The sequence below is a fragment of the Lampetra fluviatilis genome, chromosome 51, assembly GCF_964198595.1.
Source record: "Lampetra fluviatilis chromosome 51, kcLamFluv1.1, whole genome shotgun sequence".
NCBI lineage: Eukaryota > Metazoa > Chordata > Hyperoartia > Petromyzontiformes > Petromyzontidae > Lampetra > Lampetra fluviatilis.
In genome coordinates, this window is record NC_136325.1 from 3,129,810 (window position 1) to 3,151,503 (window position 21,694).

The window sequence follows — 21,694 nt, forward strand, 5'->3', positions numbered from 1 at the left end:
TGGACGCACGCGGGGTGAAGCGGCGGTGGGTGGTGGGGTGGTGGGTCTTGTGTCATGGTGACAAGTGAGGACCTGTCGCGGCGGCCAAGGCGGCGCAGATTTGTGGCGACGGTTGCGATGCTCCCCGTTCGAGTGCTTCAATCTCGCACCACTCTATTCCCTGCCGAGGTTAAAACGCAAAGCTACCGCGAGACGCGGGGGGTGGGGGGCTGGGGGAAGGGGGGCGCGAGGAGTAGGAAGGGAACACTGAACACCGAAGAGGGAGTGGCCACCCCTTCACCGGCTCGTAGTGAGGCCGGACTCGCTGCGGCTCTGTCTGACGCCGTGTCCCTGAAGACCTCTGTACGCAAAGCGCACGCCGTGACATTAATTTAGCAGATTTTGGCATCCGTGCCGTTCGTAGAGCGCGACGATTTTGGTGTAGGTGCTGCATTTCACAGACGAGTACAGGGGGGGGGGGGTAGGGGGGGCGATGCTGCGGTGTGGTTTCAACCCCATTAAATCATTTGCGGGGATTTTAGGAAATTCGGGAAAGTTTCGAACCGTGACGCCAATACGCGGCGAGGGGGGGGGGGCTACTCTTGTTCAAAGTTTGCCGTCCGCCGTGAAGCACATGGCGCCGCCTGATTACGGTTAACACGTCCCGCACCATCAACCGGGTGAGGGGGGGGGCTGGTCGCTGGACTCGAACCGCAAGTTCCTGCAACGACCACTGGGTTGCGTCGCCCTGTGGCTGTACTGCCCAGCGGTGGGAGGCCACAACGGGCGTGCGGAGAGGGCGGCCCGGGCAGGACGACGTTGCGGCGGCAGGCACCCCGAGCGTGGCACGGCTGTGGCCATGCACACAACAATACGAACCCCGCAGTGGTGTTGGTTTCTACACTAAGCCATTTTTTATTTTACTGAGCGATATTTGCTCTTTTTCAGAAGCGACCTGGCCACAAATGATAGCTCAACGCGGTGGCTTATTATCACGTCGAAATGCAGAGCAGTAGCCAAACACCCTTAACGCACGTTGATTCTCAATGGGGAGAGAAAAAGTGGAAAATCCGGGTCAAAATCCACGCGACGACGGGGAGAGCACGCAAACTCCAAATACACAGCAGGCGTCAGGGTCGGGATCAAACCCATGACCTCCCGAATACCAGGCGAGGTAGTTAACATCTCTCCATCACGGGAACATCCTAGGGCTGGTGGTGGACAGCCATCGTAAAGCCAAACGGAGCACGGCTCTCTCTTGATTGCATCTCTACCTCAGCAGCCTGCGCGGCTCAAGCGAGCACCTCGGGAGCTCCACGGACGATCCGCGCAGCCAGCTGCCAGCGCACGACCAAACAGAGCCTATTGGGAGGCGATGCCAATTCAATTACAGGGACCCCGGGACCCGATGGAACTCATGAGCAGGCGGAGGACGCGGCGGGAGGCACTGGCAAAGCTTGCGAGGTGGTCGAGGGCTGTGCCAAGGCAGATTTCGGACCCGTAAAACTCCGCGCCGTTTCGCGGGATTTCACCGCGCAAGGGACGCGCGAGGATCTTGGTGGTGAGGCCTGGTGGTGAGGCCAAGCGCTAGGGGGGGGGGGGGGCGGGGGGGTCGCGTGGCCGCACGCGCTGAGCTCTCGGCGGCCGCGTCGCGCACGGTTCCCACCAGCGCGCACCTCCAATGACGCGATTCAAGTTTTTTACGTCGCACACGCAAACAGAAAACGTCGAGAGGTGCCCCACGTGACCACGGTGAACTCGACGGTGTTGGGGTGGGGGGGGGAGGTCGTCGTGCCGGGCACGGCGCTCATCGGGCTCCAGTCACCACTCGCGCCGTTTATCGCCGTTGGGAAAAAAGTTTCGTCATTCAGGAACCAGAATACATAGTAGATTTCAAAAAGGGGGAAGGGAAAAAGAAACGGCCGGTATGACGCGCGATAAAGATCGGCGCAATCCGCCCTGAAAGCGAGGGGTCGACCGGTGGGCGTCCGGAGTCGCTGCCCTACCACGGGAAGGGGTAACGATCGGGAGCGGTGCATTTAAGAAAAGAGAGGAAGAAAATAGACGAAAGGGGATTTGGTGGGGGGGGGGGGGAATAATGTAACCAAACAGAACCAGAAATAAAAAAACGTGAGCGCTATGTCCAAGTTTGTCAACCTCTCTCAGATGGCTGTTGCGGAGCACGGAGGCCACAGCGGCGCCAAAAACGTCGAGCGGCCATCGTAGCACGGAGCAAGCACGGACACGAGTCTGTGGCGCCTCTCGCAGCGGGCAACGTTGCGGGAACTTGGGGCAATGAAGGGACAGAGCAGTGCGAAGAGAGATGAGAGTGCTGTGAATGAACACGGTGTCGATAAGGTGGGGGACATCGCGCCTGGCTCTACCGCTGGATGAAAGTCTCCCGACAGTTGTGCGGTCATGGGGAATTTTTTTGACCGTACAGTGCTTCACCGTGCCGGTCGATGAAGTGGGAATGAATGTTGCTAACCAGCATTGGGGGAGACCAAATCTTCCAGGGTGTTGGGGGGTTCCAACCCAGAAAAAAAATCGAATTTTAAAAGAATTTCCTGCCTAAAATATAAAAAAATTGACCAACACATGGGATGGACTTTTTATTTATTTTTTACAATAATGTCTAATAGTGTATTGTATTACATTGCTCTGTTTGAACTTTTTTACCATTTATTGTTTCATTGTATGTAATGGCAGAGATTAGGGATTAATAAAGTACAACCATAACCACTATCATATAAACATAAATCTATGCATTGATTTATATGAAGAGAAGTCCAGATATTGTGGCCAAGGCTTAGCAAATTGTTGTTTTTATTCACATAGCATAGCAATTATTTAATTTTAGCATATTTGAATATTGGGGGGGATGTGTCCCCCAATATATATTATAATGACGGCCTTGCTAACCAGGACCTGTTCATGTAATCACCCTGCACTGACGTTAGCCCCGGGCAGGAATCGAACTCGAGTTGCCCGGTTCATAGCGCAGCGAGCCAACAGCCACTGCCGCCGCAACCTCTCCACCGTTCTTACATAACACCGCGCGATACATTTCCTTCCTGCAGGCCACCAGACAGGCTAAGAATAACGACACTGTTTTGGCTGAGCACAAAACCCACGGGCAGGCGAAGCACGTTGCCCAGCAACATCCTTGTTAGAGGCTCATTGTCCAGCTTGGCTCCAGCCACCCACCGTACCCCGCCCCCCCCCACTTCCCAGCGAGCCTCCCATCCCATGGCGTGACCCCCAAGACTCGGCAGCCCACCCACCCGGACTGCCGCATCCTCCGCCTGGGACCCCCTTTATGAAGCGGAGCGATGGAGAGCGAGCTCCCTGCCCGGGTGCGTCAAAGAGGGACTTGATTACTTTACTTGTTTAAGGGGCGCCACGGTGGTGTGATTGTCTCTTCCCCGCATGGTGTACAGGCTGCTGCGGTGGAGATGCAATCGAGAGAGAGCCGTGCTGTCTACCACCAGCCCTAGGATGTTGCTGTGGTGGGGAGACGATAACTACCTCGCCTGGTCTACAGGAGGTCGTGGGTTCGATCCCGACCCTGACAACTGCTGTATATTTGGAGTTTGCGTGTCTCTCTCTCATCATCATCACGGTGGCTAGGATATGTTAACTACCTCGGCTGGTATACAGGAGGTCGTGGGTTCGATCCCGACCCTGACGCCTGCTGTATAGTTGTATTTTGCGTGTCTCTCTCTCATCATCATCATGGTGGCTAGATGTTAACTACCTGGCCTGGTCTACAGGAGGTCGTGGGTTAGATCCCGACCCTGACACCTGCTGTAGATTTGGATATTGCGTCTCTCTCTCTCTCTCATCATCACGATAGCTAGGAATTGTTAACTACCTCGCCTGGTCTACAGGAGGATCGTGGGTTCGATCCCGACCCTGACGCCTGTTGTATATTTGTGGTTTGCGTGTTTCTCTCTCATCATCATCACCACGGTGGCTAGGAGATGCTAACTATCTCGCCTGGTCTACAGGAGGTCGTGGGTACGATCCCGACCCTGACGCCTGCTGTATATTTGGAGTTTACGTGTCTCTCTTTCATCATCATCACAGTGGCTAGGAGATGTTGACTACCTCGCCTGGTATACATGAGGATAGTGAGTTCGATCCCGACCCTGACGTCTGCTGTAGATTTGGAGTTTGCGTTGCTCTCTCTCATCATCACGGTGGCTAGGAGATGTTAACTACCTCGCCTGGTCTACAGGAGGTCGTGGGTTCGATCCCGACCCTGACACTTGCTGTAGATTTGGAATTTGCGTCTCTCTCTCTCTCATCATCACGGTGGCTAGGAGATTTTAACTACCTCGCTTGGTCTACAGGAGGTTGTGGGTTCGATCCCGACCCTGACAACCGCTGTATATTTGGAGTCTGCGTCTCTCTGCCCGTGGTCGCGTGGATTTTCCCTCCTCATTTAGGAACATGAATTGACATTATTTAAGATTATTTTGGTGCTATTAATATCCAAATGACGGGTCATTTCGTTGAGCTATCATTTGTGGCCAGGTAGCTTCTGAAAAAGAAGTTACCACCTCAGTGGGCTTTGCCTGGTAGGATGGGGATGGATTAGTGGGTGATTTGTTTACCTTTCTTGTACTTTGCATTCCCATCGTGTTTCTGTTTTGTTTGTTGTTGTGACGTTCTTAACTGCCCCCACTGGACATGTGATAAAGAGCTTTATAGCTCATCGGATTCCTCCACTATCAATACATTTTCTGATTCTGAGCCAGACCCCATTGCAGCATCAGCAGCACCCAAACAGACTCATGCCCACCCCCTCCCAACAAAGACAAAGATCCCCCGTATAGCCTTAACAGACTGTCGGGGCAAGTGCTGTAAGAGAGCAACCCCTATGAAGGCCGATACGGCACAGGAAGGGGGTGGGTGGACAGCACCACGCCCGGCCGCCTTTGTCTCCCTGCGCGGCGATGTTTACACACCGCGCCAGACACTCCTTTTGAGTGCCGAGTCAACCTAAGGGAGGCCGAGGACCGGTTCAGATCATCGCTACTGGTGTTGTTGGCCGTGAGCAGGAATCGGACTCGGGGCCCGCTGGGTTCATAGCGCAGCGAAGCGCGAAACGCCCCGTTCCCCACGTCCGCCTCACCACGCGTTCACTCACTCCTCTCTCTGTCACACCTCTCTCTCTCTCCATCGGTCCCCTACCCCCACCCTCCCTCCCTCACGAGGCCAAGGGCAGTGGCTGTTTACAGGCCCAACGCTGCCACTGCCTGCCGCGGTGTTAACGGGCGGCACCACCCGACTTGCAATCCAGAGGTCACACGCTTTGATTCCATCGCATTATCTCGACCGTATATTGCACATAGGCTGGGTTTTTTTTAAATAAAGGCACAGCCCTGCAAAGGCCCTCTTCTAGAAGCAGCTCTGGATAAGCCCCCCACCTTGAGTGTATTTTGGCCTACTCTTCCACGGTGGCCAGGCGTCCCGGAAGAGGTGTGAGCACCCACACTTCACACCACTGCACGCGACCTGCCCATCGACTCACTGCGATGCAACCCATTGACACTGCTGGCTGGGCCGAGGTGGTGTTGGGGATTTAACGCGGCGGCTGATCAATTTCATTGCCGTGCCGGGAGATCGAACGGGCAAAACCTCTGCGTTGCGAGTCCAGCGTTTGCTAACCACTACGACCACGGCACCATCCCGGGCATCGATGACCCAATCACCAAAAAAATGCTGCAAGGAGCAGGCCCGTGGCACAGCGTGGCTAGAACTGCAACGCAGCACGCCCATCGCACGCACGCGTCTTCACACGGATTTCATTTCTGGCAATTCCTGACGAAGCCCCACGCCGATGTTCTCGGGCGGGTCATCCTCGGTTCGAGAGTGCTCACCGGGACGGCTCTAAACCACAAATCCCCTCCACAGATAAGCGGCGGTGCCCACCACCCACCCCACCACCCACCCGCTCGGTCTGCCCAGCAGGGTTGGGATCGAACCCACGAACACCAAGCGAGGTAGTTAACATCTCCTAAGCCACCGTTTCGCACGCTCCGACTAGCACGGTGGTGCAATCGCCACCCACCGCTCGGTCTGCTCGGCAGCCCATCTATGGCGGGGGGCAAGGAGGGTCCGGAGTCTGGGGGTTTCAGGACCGCACCGCCAGCATCGCTCCCCAGCGCTAAACCAAGTTGCGCCGTGCCGCTACCGTCGGCAGTTGAGGTCGATCCACTGCCGGGTGGAAACCGAGCCGAGCCGCCGCGATGCGCGCCGATTTCACCGCTCCATCTCTACCCCGTCGGTCCGTCCTCTCGGAAGCGTGCATCTGGAAATGGGTGTTCCCCTCTGTTCATCGGCGCCGGTGAACGAACGGATGAATGCGCGAGCTCATGCACACATGCGCGCATTCACACACGCACGCACGCGTGGTTGAGCCGATTAGACTTTGGAGAGAGCCAAGGTTAATGATGATGTCCACTGTACCACGAGCATTGTCGATGGAAGTGCGTGCATAGGCACATATTTAGAAATGACACAGACATATACACAGTATAACAGCAATTGCCCGCTGCGGAAATTGCTCTTAGCGAGCACCTATTTAGATGCTGTTTACACACCGCATCAGGGACTCATTTAAGGCTGAGTTTACCTAAGCAGTGCTGGATTATCCTAGTAGCACAAGTAACATAGGCTACGGGCCCCGGACTTTCAAGGGCCTCTCGCTAAACGCTTTCAAGCTATCAATTCCGATTCAGTGATTCTGCACTTGCGTTATTACTATAGCACTATACTGCCTTCAACTTTTATGAACGACTGAGTATTTAAGGTTAGCGATGTATTGTATTATCTGGTTGTATAGCAAATAAAAAAATGCAATTACTTTACTACGCAAGGTATGAATTAATGTGTTTTAATATTTACGTGTTTATTTATTTATTTAGGGCACCTTCATAACATATACTACAGGCCCCGCATTAGCTTAGTCCGGCACTGTACATAAGGGAGGCCGAGAAATGGTTCTGATACCACTTGCCACTGATAGTAATGACAGACGTGGCTGGCAATGTGAACGCAGGGCGGTTGAGTTCGTAGCGCAGTGCGCCAACCGATGCACCACCGCTCCCCAATGCCGGTACAGTACGGTATATACAAACTATGACAAAAGGTCACCTGTATATCCTGCATAGTCTGTTGGGGCAAGTGCTGTAAGCGAGCTGCTATGGATGCCAGCACGGCGCATGATGGGATGGGTGTGACCGGCGTACCACGCTCGGCCACCTTTGTCTTCCCAGTGCTGATGTTAGTGCACCACAGCAGGTACTCATGCAAGGCCAGAGAGCAGAGTAAAGCTACACCATCGTGCAGATCTGCTTACAATAAACCAAACGTGTCCCCTGGAAATCTCCGTGCATACGAGCCAAATCACCTAAAAGTGAACGTATCCACGCGCCCTCTCTATGGAGCATGATGAAATCAACAAGGGGGCTCGATCCCGACACTGACGCCCGTGGTCGCGTGGATTTTTCTCTGGGTCCTCACGTTTTCCCCCTCCACAATTATCAACATGCTTTTAGAGTACCAGGTAGGTAGACCTCAGTCCTCTACTTACGATGGTCCGATCTTACGATGGTGATAGCGATACGACAAAATTGCCATCAACAACCTAACATCGTTCAAGTATACAGACGACGGACAGAATCTTGGTGAGTACAGTACAATATGATACGTTACGATACGTCCAATGCATGTATGATACGTAGCTTTAGCGATTTCATTTCATGGTTACCACGATATGATACGTTCAATGCATGTTAAACGTTTTTTTTTTATAGCAGATAGGATTGTTTCCTGAAAAAAACTTTCTATTAAATTGCAGTTCATATAGGTAGGCTAAAAATGTACCTTGTTTTTTTGTACTTTAACTGTGCAATACAGTATTGTAATTAATAACTACATACAGTACGGTACTGTAAATTGCTCTGTTTTGCTAAATTATCAACATTCTTTAAGACTCCTGGGTAGGCGAGGCCATCTTCGACTTATGATATTTTTGACTTACGATGGAGTCGTCGTAACGCATCTCCATCGTAAGTAGAGGACTACCTGTATTTGGCTGCTATAAATGTCCACATGATGATAAGCCACTTCGTTGGGCTCATCACACGCGGCCAGGTCACAAAAACTAAACTATTTTTTATTTTCACCAGGTAAGGCCCACCCTGAGCTATATAGATCTTTTTCAGAAGCGACCTGGCAATCACAAATGATAGCTCAACGAAGTGGCTTATCACGTGGAAATGTACAGCCGCCAAACACTCGAAACAAGTGTTGTTGATTCTAAATGTGGAGCGAAAAACCGGATGAACCCGGGGGAAAATTCCACGCGACCCCGGGGAGAACATGCAAACTTCAAATATGCAGGCGTCAGGATCGAACCGACGACCACTTGTATACCAGGTGAGGGAGTTAACACCTCGATGTAACGGTGCATTCCAAAGATCGGACCACTCATTGGCATCAAGCATGCAAAAGTTCCAGAAACTTGTCAACGCACGCAACCACCACGTGTCAGAATAATCATAATTTACTTATTGCTCTTTGGTTCTTTCGGTAAAGTCACGTAGGTGAAAAAAATAAAATAAAAATAAATAAATGTAATCACGACGTTTCATAAGCAACACAAGCTGTGGTTGTCACACCTGATGATGATTGCTTGTGTTGCAATCGAAACGTCGTGACTTAATTGACTTATTTTATATATATATTTTTTCACCTACGTGACTTTACCGAAAGAACCAAAGAGTATGGATCCTTGCAGTCACGAAAACTTCAAATCAAGAATGAATTTACTTATTGTTGCTGGGCAATGCTGTAGTTGTATAACAGCGCAACTTGGCTCCTAATGGAAACGTTGTCCGCACGATGTCCCGGCGCGGCAGCTGAAAAAATCCCTCCCCCCCGTGTCCACCCAGCAGCAGAACAATGGCACACCAGTTAGACAATGGGCAGGTCACGTGTGGTGGGGTATACGTGCTCTCTAGAGCTCCCTCTAGTGGTGGGCACGGTGCAAGCAGTGGCGTGATCAAGGACATTGCAGGGGCTGCGCCTTCACCCTCTCCCGTGCATTGTAATTTGCAATCGATTAGCGCGAACGCAGTTGAGGGGCCCACACTCATGCACGGCTATCCCCACCCTGCAATCCCCTCCGACATCCTCATCCGCCCACCTACGCCACGAGACGCAACGACGGCACGAAGAAGATTGCCCAGGCGAACGGAACGAGCCGAGCTATCGATCAGCGAGCAAACAACAACATCATCGTCGTCGTCGTAATAATAATAATGATGATGAACATCTCTCACCTCGTAGCGGCCTCCACCGGCACCCTGCCGCACCATCCTTGGGCGGCACGCGGACACGGCGGCAGACTCCGCTGTCTCCCTGCCCGTGCAGTGCACCGTTCGGGGAGGAGCGCGGCACGACGGGACCGCGCAACGTAAAGCCAGCGGAGAGATGCTCCCTCCCTCCCTTCCCTCTCCTCTCTCTCTCCTCTCTTCCCTTCACATGAAAGCCTCCGTCTATTCACCCGCCCCACCACCACCAGCAGCACTCCTCAACCCTACCCCCCCAAGAACCACCACCACCACCCCGCTTTCATTTAATCGTCACCACCGTCAATGATCACGCTGCGGCAACGTCGTCAATGCGCAGGCCGCCACGTCCGACGGCTTCCGAGCCAGAGGCGATTGGATGACGATGCCGTCCTGGCGTGTTCGTGTGCGATTTAAATGTTTCCGTTCGCTGTTCGCGCAGGATGGAGCGCGCAGATTGAAGGGAGAGGGTTTGTTTATTTATTTATTTTGCGCTGTCGTCTCCTCGGCACCGTCCCGAGCTCCTCGGGCGCACGCGCAGAACAGCGGGTGGGGGGTGGTGGTGGTGGGGGGAGTGGTGGGAGGAGATGGTGGGGGGGGGTGGTCATTGATCATTGTGATGTGGGGGGGATTAAGACAGGCACCACCCCGAAGCCACTGGTGCCAGAATCCGAAGGATAAAACCTCTCTCGTCTCTCTCTCTCTACGACAGTCAACAACTCGAAATGAAATATCAGGGCGTTAGCATTCACGAGAAACGCAGGAGAGAGGTGATGTGGAACGCTAGCAAGGTGATGTTTCCGTTGTTGTTTCTAGACAGCGACCACCGTAGGATCAGTTTCGTAGAACTGTTATCACCCCGAGGCAAATAGATCAAGGTGGATCGCTGCTGATCTCACCACGGGGCATAACCCATCACGGGAACTCCGCTCATCGTCGCAGCGGCGGAGGCTTCTGGCTGACCATCGAACAAGGGCGGCGGTCACCGCATCGCGCGCTTTCAGATGCGCTTCTGCGGCCGTCTGGAACGCTCTTCCGTTCCGATGTTAGGAAGCCACTGGGAGCAAATGCGCTTTTAAATTCTCTCGATTGAAAATGATTTTTTTTTGAACTCCTTTGAGCGTTCAGTGTGTTGTCTTTCCCCCGCACCTCCGATTGTCACGGTTGGCTATGCACGGTGCGAAAGAAGTTCACCATACATACAAGCCGCACTCGACGAACTGTTCTCTGGTGAACTAGTTGATTCTAGATTTGAAGCTTTCGTGACTGCAAGGAATCATATTCTTAGGTTTTTTCGGTAAAGTCACGTAGGTAAAACATCACTTGATGCAGCTAATTCGGCTATGACGGTCCCACCTGATGACGGAGACTTGTGTTGCCTCCGAAACGTCGTGATTTTTGTTTTTATTTTATTTTCATTAATTTTGATGTTTTACCTACGTGACGTTACCGAAAAAACCTAAGAATATGAACTAGTTGATGTTGCTGGGTGCACAGAGGCATTGGAGGAGATTTAGGAAACTTGCATCACCGCTTTAACTGCCGCACGGGAAGATCGAACTGGCTCCCTCTGGATTGCAAGGCCAGTGTGCTAAACGTTACGGACCACGGAAGCATCCCTTGATCATCGTTGCGATGGAAGAATTCTGGAGCCACAGTTCGGAGTTGGTAACTTCTGCGGAATGCCGTCTCCGCTTGCACTGAAGGGGGGCCGATTTTCGCTGGCGACTTGCACTGGAACTAACTGGGGCTCATACCTTATTACAGACCAATTCAGACCTTAGCGGCCATCCATTTAGTAGGTACGCAAAAATCTGTCAAAACTTGACCCCTCCACCTGCGTACGTTCGCCTGACGCACCCCCCCCCCCCCCCGAATCCTATAGAACGGCCGATATTTAATCCACGCAGAAACGATCAAGGATTGGTAATATTAACGTGTTTAAGCAGACAGATAGTCACCGCCGGCTGCATTAAATAATTAAGTCGCGTACCTTGGCCGCTGTTGTTGCTGAGCTGCGTGATAGCTGCAGTCAGGGGCACGGTGGCACACGAGTGACACCTCTCCCACAGTCCCACTTCTCCCGGCAGGACTTGTTGTCTGACAGCTGAAGAAACTGAACTGTGGCTCATTTGAAGGCCAATGTAGACAAATTCTTATCGAGGCTCCACCCCCCCTCGCCGTTTCCTATGCGTACATTGTCAGTAGACTCCCCATACGCAAGCATACGCATTTGGGTTAACCCCCCTCCCCCCTCCATGCGTACGGACTAAATGGATGGCCCCTTATTGGTCACCCCGTGCTCTTATAAATCTCAACGTTCATCCTACAAAGTCCCATCGCAAGGGAGAAACGCAAATATATATTTTTGCTATTATTAAAATGGCTGTTACGCCGTATGGACCTGAAAACTCAATTTACCTGTACAAGAATACGGTGTAAACCAAGGCCGTAGCCATGGAGTCAACATTGGGGGGGGGGGGGCACAATTTCCAGGGGGTCTGGGGGTCCCCCCCCCCAAAAAAAAAAAATCTAAATTTGAAAACTAATTTCCTGCCATTTCCTGCCTAAAATAAAAAAAAATCACTAACGCATAGGATGGACTTTTTATTTATTTTTTACAATAATGTATAATAGTGTATTGTATTAGATGGCTCTGTTTTTTTTTACCTTTTCTTGTTTCATTGTGTGTAATGGCAGAGATTAGGGATTCATAAAGTACAACCATAACCATATAAACATAAATCTATTTTATAGCAATGTATTGGGGGGGACATTTTGAGAATATTTGAATATTGGGGAGGATGTGTCCCCCCCAATATATATTATAATCACGCCTTGGTGTAAACCATATAGATTGACAGCTATGGGGTCACATTCCTCCGACTAAAGCTCTTGTCTTCACACACATGCAGGAGCTACGTGTCCCACGTGACCATACGCACGTGGCCTACCAAAGGCAACGATCGACGTACAGTACAAAAGACTAAATATAAACACAACAAATATATTCATGAACTTAGAAATATATTATTCATGAATGTGACATAGATTGCCTTTTTATGATGTATTTACATACATCAACGTTTATGTCTTCTGTTAATATTTAGACTTTTGTATTGAACGTCTGCGGGCGTGGTAGGCCACGTGCTTTCGGTCACGTGGTTCACAGCCACGGGAGAACATCGGCGTTGCCTTCCTGGGTCAGAAATGACCACCCCCCCTCCCTCTTTGTATAACTAAATCTACAATATCTACACCCTTGTTATTGTACTAAAGGATGCCGAGTCGCCCTCTTTGTTTAACTAAACCTACATTATTCCACCCTTGTTATTGTACTAAAGGATGCCCGAGTCGCCCTCTTTGTTTAACTAAACCTACATTATTCCACCCTTGTTATTGTACTAAAGGATGCCGGAGTAGCCCTCCATGTCTTTATTTTACAATTCCACCTCCGCACAAAGCCACCCCACGTCTCCATTCGTCTTCCCACACCGCGGCGCTAACGCCCGACGGTGCGCCCCTGGCCCTGCCACTTGAACGTTCACGGTTCGCCGTCTCCCCCTCCGTCCATCTCCGTCGACGAGTGGACGGCTGGCTAGATGCGTGCGGCAATTGCACGTTGGCTTTGTGCCGTCGTCCGCGAGCGCGTTGATGATTCGCCAACTGGGAGCCCGTCTGAGTGACGTCCTCGACAGCTGTACGGCTAGTTGAGTGCGGCAGCGTGTGGACGGTTGCCTTGCGCCGTTGCCTGCTCGAGTGTTCTTTGGGTCTTTCGGTAAAGTCACGTAGACTTTACCGAAAGTGACGGCGGCGTCAACCGCGGCGCCTGTGCCAGGCTAGGTGCACTTTGAGGCCACGTGAAGTGTCGAAGGCTCGCTGCTGGCAGGAGGAGGTCACGGGACAGACTCAGCAGGTGCCATGGGTTGGCTGACTGAGATGACTGGCAGATGCACCAACTGTGCCCCCTACTAATGTCACCGTTGGCACAGGCGCATTATGACATGCGCATACACACAAAAAACATGCAAAATAAATCGCTCTCACAGTCGGATAATTTCACACCTTCCAACGGACGCAGCACTCACGGCACAGAGATGAAAATCCTAGCAGCATCAAATCGCGTATAGCCGAAGCATCATCCCCGTGTTCCATAAAACAGACCTCATTAGGTAAACCCGTGTCTAGCCAAAACACGCGTTCGATACAACCGCGTTGGGCAAGCCTTTCCCGTAATCAAAAAATGCTCTTTAAACAACGACAAACCCATCCTTGCACAAACGGAGAGAGAGAAAGAGCCGACAGGCTCAGTTGCTGAAGAATCTCGGCGAGAAACATCGGGGAATCGTTCGGCAAAGCACGCGGTTTGGTAGCAGCCCGAAAGGAAAACAAGAAGCAGCAGAAAAAACGCCCTCGGGAGAGCAACAAGCTCAGGAAACCCCTGCGGTGGCATGAGCCAACAACCACCCCCACCTCCATTCGGTCGCACAGGGAACAAAAAAATGTTACGATGGCCGAACATAATGGGAGACGTCGTTATGAAAATGATTTTTTTTATGATTTAAAAAAAAATTAAACCCCTCCCCCCGAAAAAAATATACCGTATTACTTTCCGGAACATTAAACTATCGTCATTATTATTACGATCATTGTCGTTATTCGCGCTTAAAGCCTCTGTGATCTCGTAAGAGTGCCCTGAGGGACGAGGAGATGTAGCAAGATGAGAGAGAGGGGGGAGGTAGGGGATGATGATCCCGGACATGATGCAGCACCCTTGCCTAGCAGTGACATCCACGTGGGAATTGAGGAGGCACGGCGGTGCGAGTGAGAGCAGGGGGCCACGGCCCCTCTCTCGTCTCTCCTTCCTCCTCCTCCGGCTGACGGAATAATCCTCCAGAGGCCATAGAAGCACTGTACCCGCACTGTCGCAACGCACGGTGCACCGCTCTTTGCGTTGGCCTCCAGCCCGTGTCGTCGCTCGCGGCGAGCGTCGCCAATGCTGAGATATCCACGTTGCGTGTGAACAGCATGCACATTTTAGAATAAATATTCGACGCATGTGTGTCAGTCCACTGCTGAGATGAAGGCTTCTTCCACGGCGGGGGTCACTCAAGGGGGAGGATGTTTGTCTAAATTGTTGAGAATGAATTTTTGTTGATGGAATTTTTTTTTTTACATCGCGGGGGGAAATGTTTAATTATTGAAGGGACAAGAAAGGTCGCGTACGTCTGTGCATATGTAGAGGAAACCCACTCTTGCTGTACCTCTGACCACCTCGCAGCCCAACAGGTTTGAGTGGCGACTGTCACTGCGAGCTGATTTGTTGCGTGACCCACCCATCATCCCATGAGGCACGCGAGAATATGTTTTAAGCACCCTGATTATAATGCGGAGTTAGCGAAGCAGGGTTGGTGGGTGGTGGTGGTGGTGGTGGAGCTATCATTTGTGGCCAGATTGCTTCGGAAAAATAAGCTCATCGCTCAGTTGGGCTTTACCTAAAAAAAAGGTTTTATTTATATTTATTTTAAGTTATTTGTTTACATACTCTTTGGTTCTTTCGGCAAAGTAACTTGCTGGTTCTTGCACTTCTCCACTCCTCCTACCCCACACCCCACCCCCACCCTCTCTATCTCTCCTCCCTGGCTCCTCCCCCCCCCTCTCTTACTTATATAGCCTCGTGTTACAAGCAGTCCTTTAGCCCACTTCAGCAATTGTTTCTTGCTGTGGTTGTCCCACCTGATGACGGGCACTTGTGTTGCGCCCGAAACGTCGTGATTTAATTTATTTTATTTTATACCTACGTGACTTTACCGAAAGAACCAAAGAGTATGGATCCCTGCAGTCACGAAAACTTCAAATCTAGATTATCTGTTGACCTTGCCTATACTTTACACTCTCCTATCGTGTTTTTGTATCGTTTATTGTTGTAACTTTCTGACCCGCCCCTGCTGGAGATCTGGGCAGGTATCGTGTGGGTGGGATAAAGTGTGGGCGCTCCTACCTCTTTCACGTGGAAGAGAAGGCCGAATTAATCTCTCGAGGGGCTCTCTGGAGCTCTCTCTATAGTGGCGGCCCTTCCACCAGCAGGTGGAGCGAGTTAAAGCAATTCGCAGGGCTGCACCTTTTCGACTGGATGTCTGTGAAAAATTGCTTTATAGCTCATCGGATACCTCCGGTATGAATAAAGATTCTGATTTTGTGATGGCGGTGGAGGAGCACATGATCGGTCCAGATATCACTAGCCAGTGAATCTCAGCCATGGGTGACGATTAAACAACACGTGGTAAACGTTTTGGGCAGTGTGGGGTAACATCCCACCGCGGTGGCTAGGAGATGTCAACTACCTCGCCTGCCATGCAGGAGGTCGTGGGTTCGATCCCGACTCTAGCGCCTGCTGCTGTATATTTGCAGTTTGCGTGTCTCTCTCCCTGCAGAATCAACGTGCGTTACGAGTATTTTGCCGCTGTACGTTTCCACGTGATTGAGCTTATCATTTGTTTGCCAGGTCGCGTCTCAGAAAAATATCTACGTAGCTCAGTGGGTCTCACCGATGAGCACGCTGCTCGGCCACGTACTGGCGCGAAAGAATCTCAACGCGCATTCACGTTCGTAGCTTGCGAAGAAGGCCCTACTTTGTCCCCGGTGTTAGCGGAAGCATGGCCAGGATGCGGCGCGTCTTGGCGCACTCCTCTCGAGGCACCGGCTGCTGGTGATCGCGGCTCAGAAGTCGATCCACGTGTGAGCAACAGCAGAACCGAGGTCTCTTCAGGCACCCCCCCCCCCCCCGTCTTGGTGAGGTCTGGGACTAATCTTAATTTAGGATCTTTCGTGACTGCAGGAATTATTCTTTGGTTCTTTTCGGTTAAGTCACGTCTAAAAATAAAATAATAAATTAAAATAACTAAAAAAAACAAGTTATTTTAATTTATTATTTTATTTTTAGACGTGACTTAACCGAAAAGAACCAAAGAATGAGGTCTGGGACTGTTGTTGTTTTTGCTGCCTTGCCCAGGCTTGATAAATCGGACTCATATAATGAATGTATTCATTCTAGATTTGAAGTTTTCGTGACTGCAGGGATCCATACTCTTTGGTTCTTTCGGTGTTTTATACCGACGTGACTTTACCGAAAGAACCAAAGAGTAATGTATTCATTATTTATATTTAGTGACTTTCCTGCCCCATTCTCTGTGTTGCACTCCTCTCGCGTTTGTTTTGGATCTGCTGTTGTCACTCGCTGAGCCGCCCCGACTGGACAGCTGTGAAAAAGAGCTTCATAGCTCATCGGGTTTCTCCTCCTCCAGTCTCAAGAAAGATTCCGATTGTACTGTAACTCACGAGCCAATTCGAGGCTCCAAGCACACGTGCAGAGGACCGATATTTTTCAAACTCTCGAATCGGCCGCACGTTGTTTTTGAAGCCTCTGCGACAATTCGTCGCGTTGAATCTTAAAAGCAACACGAATCTCGCGTTTTCGATCGCCGCAACGATGCAACGAATGTGGCCGCTGACTCCACGACACTATCCCAGCTCCTGGCCGTGCCGCTGCGGTCTGAAGGGGCCACTCCCTGCAGAACCTGCGGTGGCAGGTTTGTATCTGTGGCCTCGAAGCAGCGTGTCTAAACACGAGCCATTCTTTCGTTAATGCTCGAGCAAAAAAAAAAATCGCTTCTTGCAACCCTCCCCCCAATGCCACTTGCACGACTGGCGTTGTGTCACACGAGTCGAAGACGTTGTCCCTTCAAACGACTCTTGCGAGCGAGCAGTGCACCACCCTGTGTTGGGCAACAGCCCTTAGAACAGGGGTGGGGAACGTCCGGCCCGCGGGCCGTATAAGGCCCGCGAAATCATTTGGTCTGGCCCTGCCAAGGAGCAAACCTGGAAAAGCAGTTGCAAGTAGCAACATCATCATCAATACCAGCTAACATCACACGCCTCACCAGAGAGAAGCAGTTCCAGCCATCACATTAGGGGCGGGTTAATTAAATGTTTGACCAAATATAACGGGCAAATTTTTAAGTTGATCATTTTGTATGGCCCGCGAATGATGTTTAAATATCCAAATGGCCCTTGGCAGAAAAAAGGTTCCCCACCCCTGCCTTAGAAGATGGAGTTGATAAAAAAAACCGACGTAATTGTGAAGTCATTTGGATATGTAGTCCTGCTTGTTCACCATACATAGGGGCGTACACTTGCCGTAGAATTATCAGTCAAGCCTTAAAACCGTAATAAGTTCGAAGTGAGCGATCAATCAAACTTAAAAACGTGTTTTTTTTGTCTGCAAGTCATTTGCGAGCAGACTGAGGGTGGCCATCTACTCTGTGAACTTCAGAACCCAGTTCAGTCATTGGGTGGCTGAAACCTGGATTCGAACCCACAAAACGCTTCTCCCCCACTCACCAACATCAATGATACGACTGGCGTCTTGGGCCTAAGTCGAATAGTCTTCCCTCAGGCACTCTTTGTGAGCTAGCAGTGCATCACCGTGTGTCAGAGAACGGCCCCATCGTGAATATGAAATCACGGGGCTTGTTCCGAAGGAATTGTAATCGGCCCATGTAGCCACACTTTCATTTCCCCCCGCAAAGAGTGTGAATAACGACAACTCAAAGAAGCGCCTTCAGAATGTCAATCGTGCCAACCAAAAAAAAGGTGTCTCGAGCTGGAATTTATCCCAATGAAGTCAAATAAGTGAAGGTGTTTTTTTTTGTTGTACAGCCATTTGCTTACCGGGCCTCAGACCATCAAATCACTTTGCACTTGGGAACGCGTGCGGTTAATCGCGGATGACGGTCTGGGCTCCAACCCAGGTTCCCAGCGGTGCACACCGGCTCAGGGTCTCTGACCCGTTGAGCCACTCAGAGCTATCTTAAAGACGTGAGCCATCTGTAATAGAAGTCAGTGATGCAGCTTCACGAGCCACTGCTTGGCATTAAAGACCCCAACAGATGTGCACCCATCGACGGAACACCGAGCTGCATGCTGATATCATGACCAAGTTAATCGTCCACAATTGGCAGAAGACCTTCCCAGCTGTTCCGAATACATTATTGTAATGAAACACATCTATCTGCAGGCGTATATTACTTACAATAGAGTGCGTGTGTAGTTTCACGCAGTCGCAATGATCGTAGCAGTGACGGTCGCGGCTCATGACAGAGTGGCAGTCAAAGGAGGGAACGCACCGCCGATTAGGACGGTTGGCTACGTACGGTGCGAAAGGAGTTCAACGTACATAAAATATACATTCAACACATGTGCAGCAGCCGGATGGGTCGTTGCACCGCAAGACCGTGAGAAATGTCACTGGCTTGGGGAGGCCATAATCCAGCTAAACTAAATAAAAACTAAACTTAAAAAAAAATTACCAGGTAAGGCTGACTAAGCTATGGTAGGTATTTTTCAGAAGCGACCTGGCCACAAATGATAGCGCAACGAAGTGGCTTATGATGTGGACATTTATAGCAGCAAAATATTCTAAACGCACGATTCTAAATGTGGAGGGAAAAACCAGAGGACCCGGAGAAAAGTCCACGCAACCACAGAGAGAGAGACACGCAAACTACAAATATACAGCAGGCGTCAGGGTCGGGATCAAAACCACGACCTCCTGTATACGAGGCGAGGGAGTTGACATCTCGCCACAATGAATGATGGATCACTAATACGATTTTATAACAGTGAGCACTACCAAGATCCTGGGATCGAATTCAGGTATCAGCCTTCCTGACTCAACTGAGGTCTGAACTTCAGAGAGTAGATGACCACCCTCAGTCTGGTTACAAATCAGTGCATCAAAAAATAAAACATGAAAGTTCAATTATAAAGGTTTGACTGATATTTTACACACAATAAACACATCATAAGGGTACCCCCATGTGTGGCGAATGAGCAGGCTGATTCATATGACTTCAAAAGGGCGTCTTTTTTTTGGTACGTCATCTTCCGGGGCTCTTCTCTACCACAGGGTAGTGCACTGCCAGCTAGCAATCTGCGACATTACTACGGGTGTGCCATTTGGAATACAACTTTGGGGTGGTGGTGGTGGGGGAGAGCAACATTGTTGCTATTACTGCGTTATTACGTGCAGAGCTAATGGCTTTAATGTGCATTAAGCGCAGGCTGTTGGAACCTAATGCCAGATACCATTGTCCGATGGCTTTGCCCCAGCGCAGTTGGCGTGGGTGGCATCGCTTCGCAGCTGGGGAATGTTAAGTGCTGCTCATTTTGCTTCCCCATGTCCCGTAAGGCGAAGTGGTGGTGCTGGCCTATTGAGGTGGGAGGGGGGGAGGGGCTTTAGCTCCCCCCTCCCCCTCCACCCCCCACTTTTGCTTTATAAACCCCTAGCGAGCTGACAGAAGAGATCTCGACGCGAGATTTGAGATGTGGCGAGACAAGAAGGATGTAAAAGAAGAGAGATTCAGGTGAGGCTGAGAGATTCGGTGAAATGATGAGAGAGATGCCAGACAAGGGACACACGCGGAGTTAGACGACTGAAGAGATACGGACAAGTGAGGGATGAGAGAGATACATTTGCAGTTTTATGTTAATTTCCCTGCTATCTTTATGAGGATTTAAATTACAGCTGATATTTGCTTCGCAACCATATCTTTTCTTTTCTTTCATGAAATCAGGGCCCCTTGAGCTGCTTGGGCCCTCCGGGGCATTTACTTGGTTTGCTTGAGCCCCGTGCCACGACTGCGCAGGCACACACCTGGCCAGACCACCACCACGCAGAGGTCCCACCTGGCCAGACCACCACCACGCAGAGGTCATACCTGGTCTGGCCACCACTGCGCAGATGCCCACCTGGTCAGGCCACTAGCACCCACGCGCCTGCCTGGTCAGGCCACCACTGTACAGGCATCCACCTCACCAGCCAACGTCACAACGTCCCGGTGAGATGCCCCTCACAGGCCCAGGGACACGCGGTGGGGGAGGCTCGCTCGAGTCGCGTTCGGTCGAATTTGGAAACCCACGGTGATTCCCTGCCAATCGTTTCACGCGATAATTGGAAATAATTGAAGAACAAAAAAATAATTATCGCTCAATGTCAACCTCGGGGCAATGCCTCGACGCATTAGCCGGACTGACGTGCGAGTGTGCGCTGCTGCTGGGATCAATTTGCGAGCGGTAGCGATGTGTACCCAGCAGATTTACTATCAAGATTAGTTGCCTCGATTACAGCTGTGATGAGGAATGCTGTAGAGGCCTGGCCGGGCGGCACTGCGGTTAGAGCGCTTCACTCGGGATAGGATGGCACGTTACGTTGGCGATGCTACCGCTGCACGAATCACAATCAGAACAACGATGACCTCAATACAGTTGTTAATCGCACCGTGACCTTTAAAGGAACAAAATATAGATAAAACCGGCGACGTTTCGGAAAATGGCCCTTCTTCAGAGCGCATCCTGGAGTGGAATATGTCAGCTTGCACGTGCCCCCCCCCCCACTCGGGTTCGATGGCATCATCGACCCGACGAGTGAAGATCGATCGACGTTCTCCCGGTCTGCAGGGTAGCGACCCAAGCCACCGTGACGAAGGCCCTCATCTCCGGGGCCAAGGAACCGCGCTCTCAGATAATGGTCCTGGAACGAGGATCCACCCCAAATCATATTGAAGACGCGTAGCATCGTCGTCCTCATGCTCCCCGGAACCCACGTCTCCAATGACCCTACAGGTCGGTGGCTCCCGTATCCACGGATACAAACCTCACGACTATATGTTTAAACGATAAAATAGATTTATTTTACAAGGTACGGCCCACTGAGCTATCTAGCTCTTTTTAAGAAGCGACCTGGCTATCACAGATGATGGCTCAACGAAGTGGCTTATCATTACGCGGAAATGTACAGCAGCCAACTATTTTTAAACGCGCATTGATTCTCAATGTGGATGGGAAAACCCGGAGGGGACCCGTAGAAAATTCCACGCGACCACCGGGAAGGAGACTCGCAAATTCTAGATTTGAAGTTTTCGTGACTGCAAGGATTCATACTCTTAGTTCTTTCGGTAAAGTCACGTAGGTAAAAAAATGAAATTAAAATAAAAAAAAATAAAACAATATTTTCTTTTTTATTAATTTTTACCTACGTGACTTTACCGAAAGAACTAAGAGTATGAGACTCGCAAACTTAAATATTACAGCAGACGTCAGGGTCGAGTCCGGGATCGAACCCACGACGTCCTGCACACCAGGCGAGGCAGTTAACATCTCCTAGCCGCCTTAGGCCACGGCGACCAGACACGCGGCCAGGCCACGTACGTGAAGAACACCAGCAGGGCTTTTCACTTGAAGCTCTGCCCGGTGCCGCATGAGGCTCACGATGCATCGGGGACGAACGCAGC

General features: G+C 50.9%; 1 protein-coding gene across 3 annotated transcripts in view; it reads right to left on the reverse strand.

The window, feature by feature from the left end:
* Window positions 1-21,694, reverse strand: part of SCHIP1 (schwannomin interacting protein 1) — a 272,191-nt gene that overhangs the window by 38,624 nt on the left and 211,873 nt on the right. The window contains exon 1 of one of the 3 annotated variants that reach the window (XM_078878561.1): window positions 9,336-9,509. The exons of the other annotated variants lie outside the window; for them this stretch is intronic. Within the exon in view, the coding sequence (XP_078734687.1) occupies window positions 9,336-9,371 (36 nt within the window). The 5' untranslated portion in view covers window positions 9,372-9,509. Of the gene's footprint in view, window positions 1-9,335; window positions 9,510-21,694 lie in introns of those variants that run through there. 3 annotated transcript variants of the gene reach the window in all.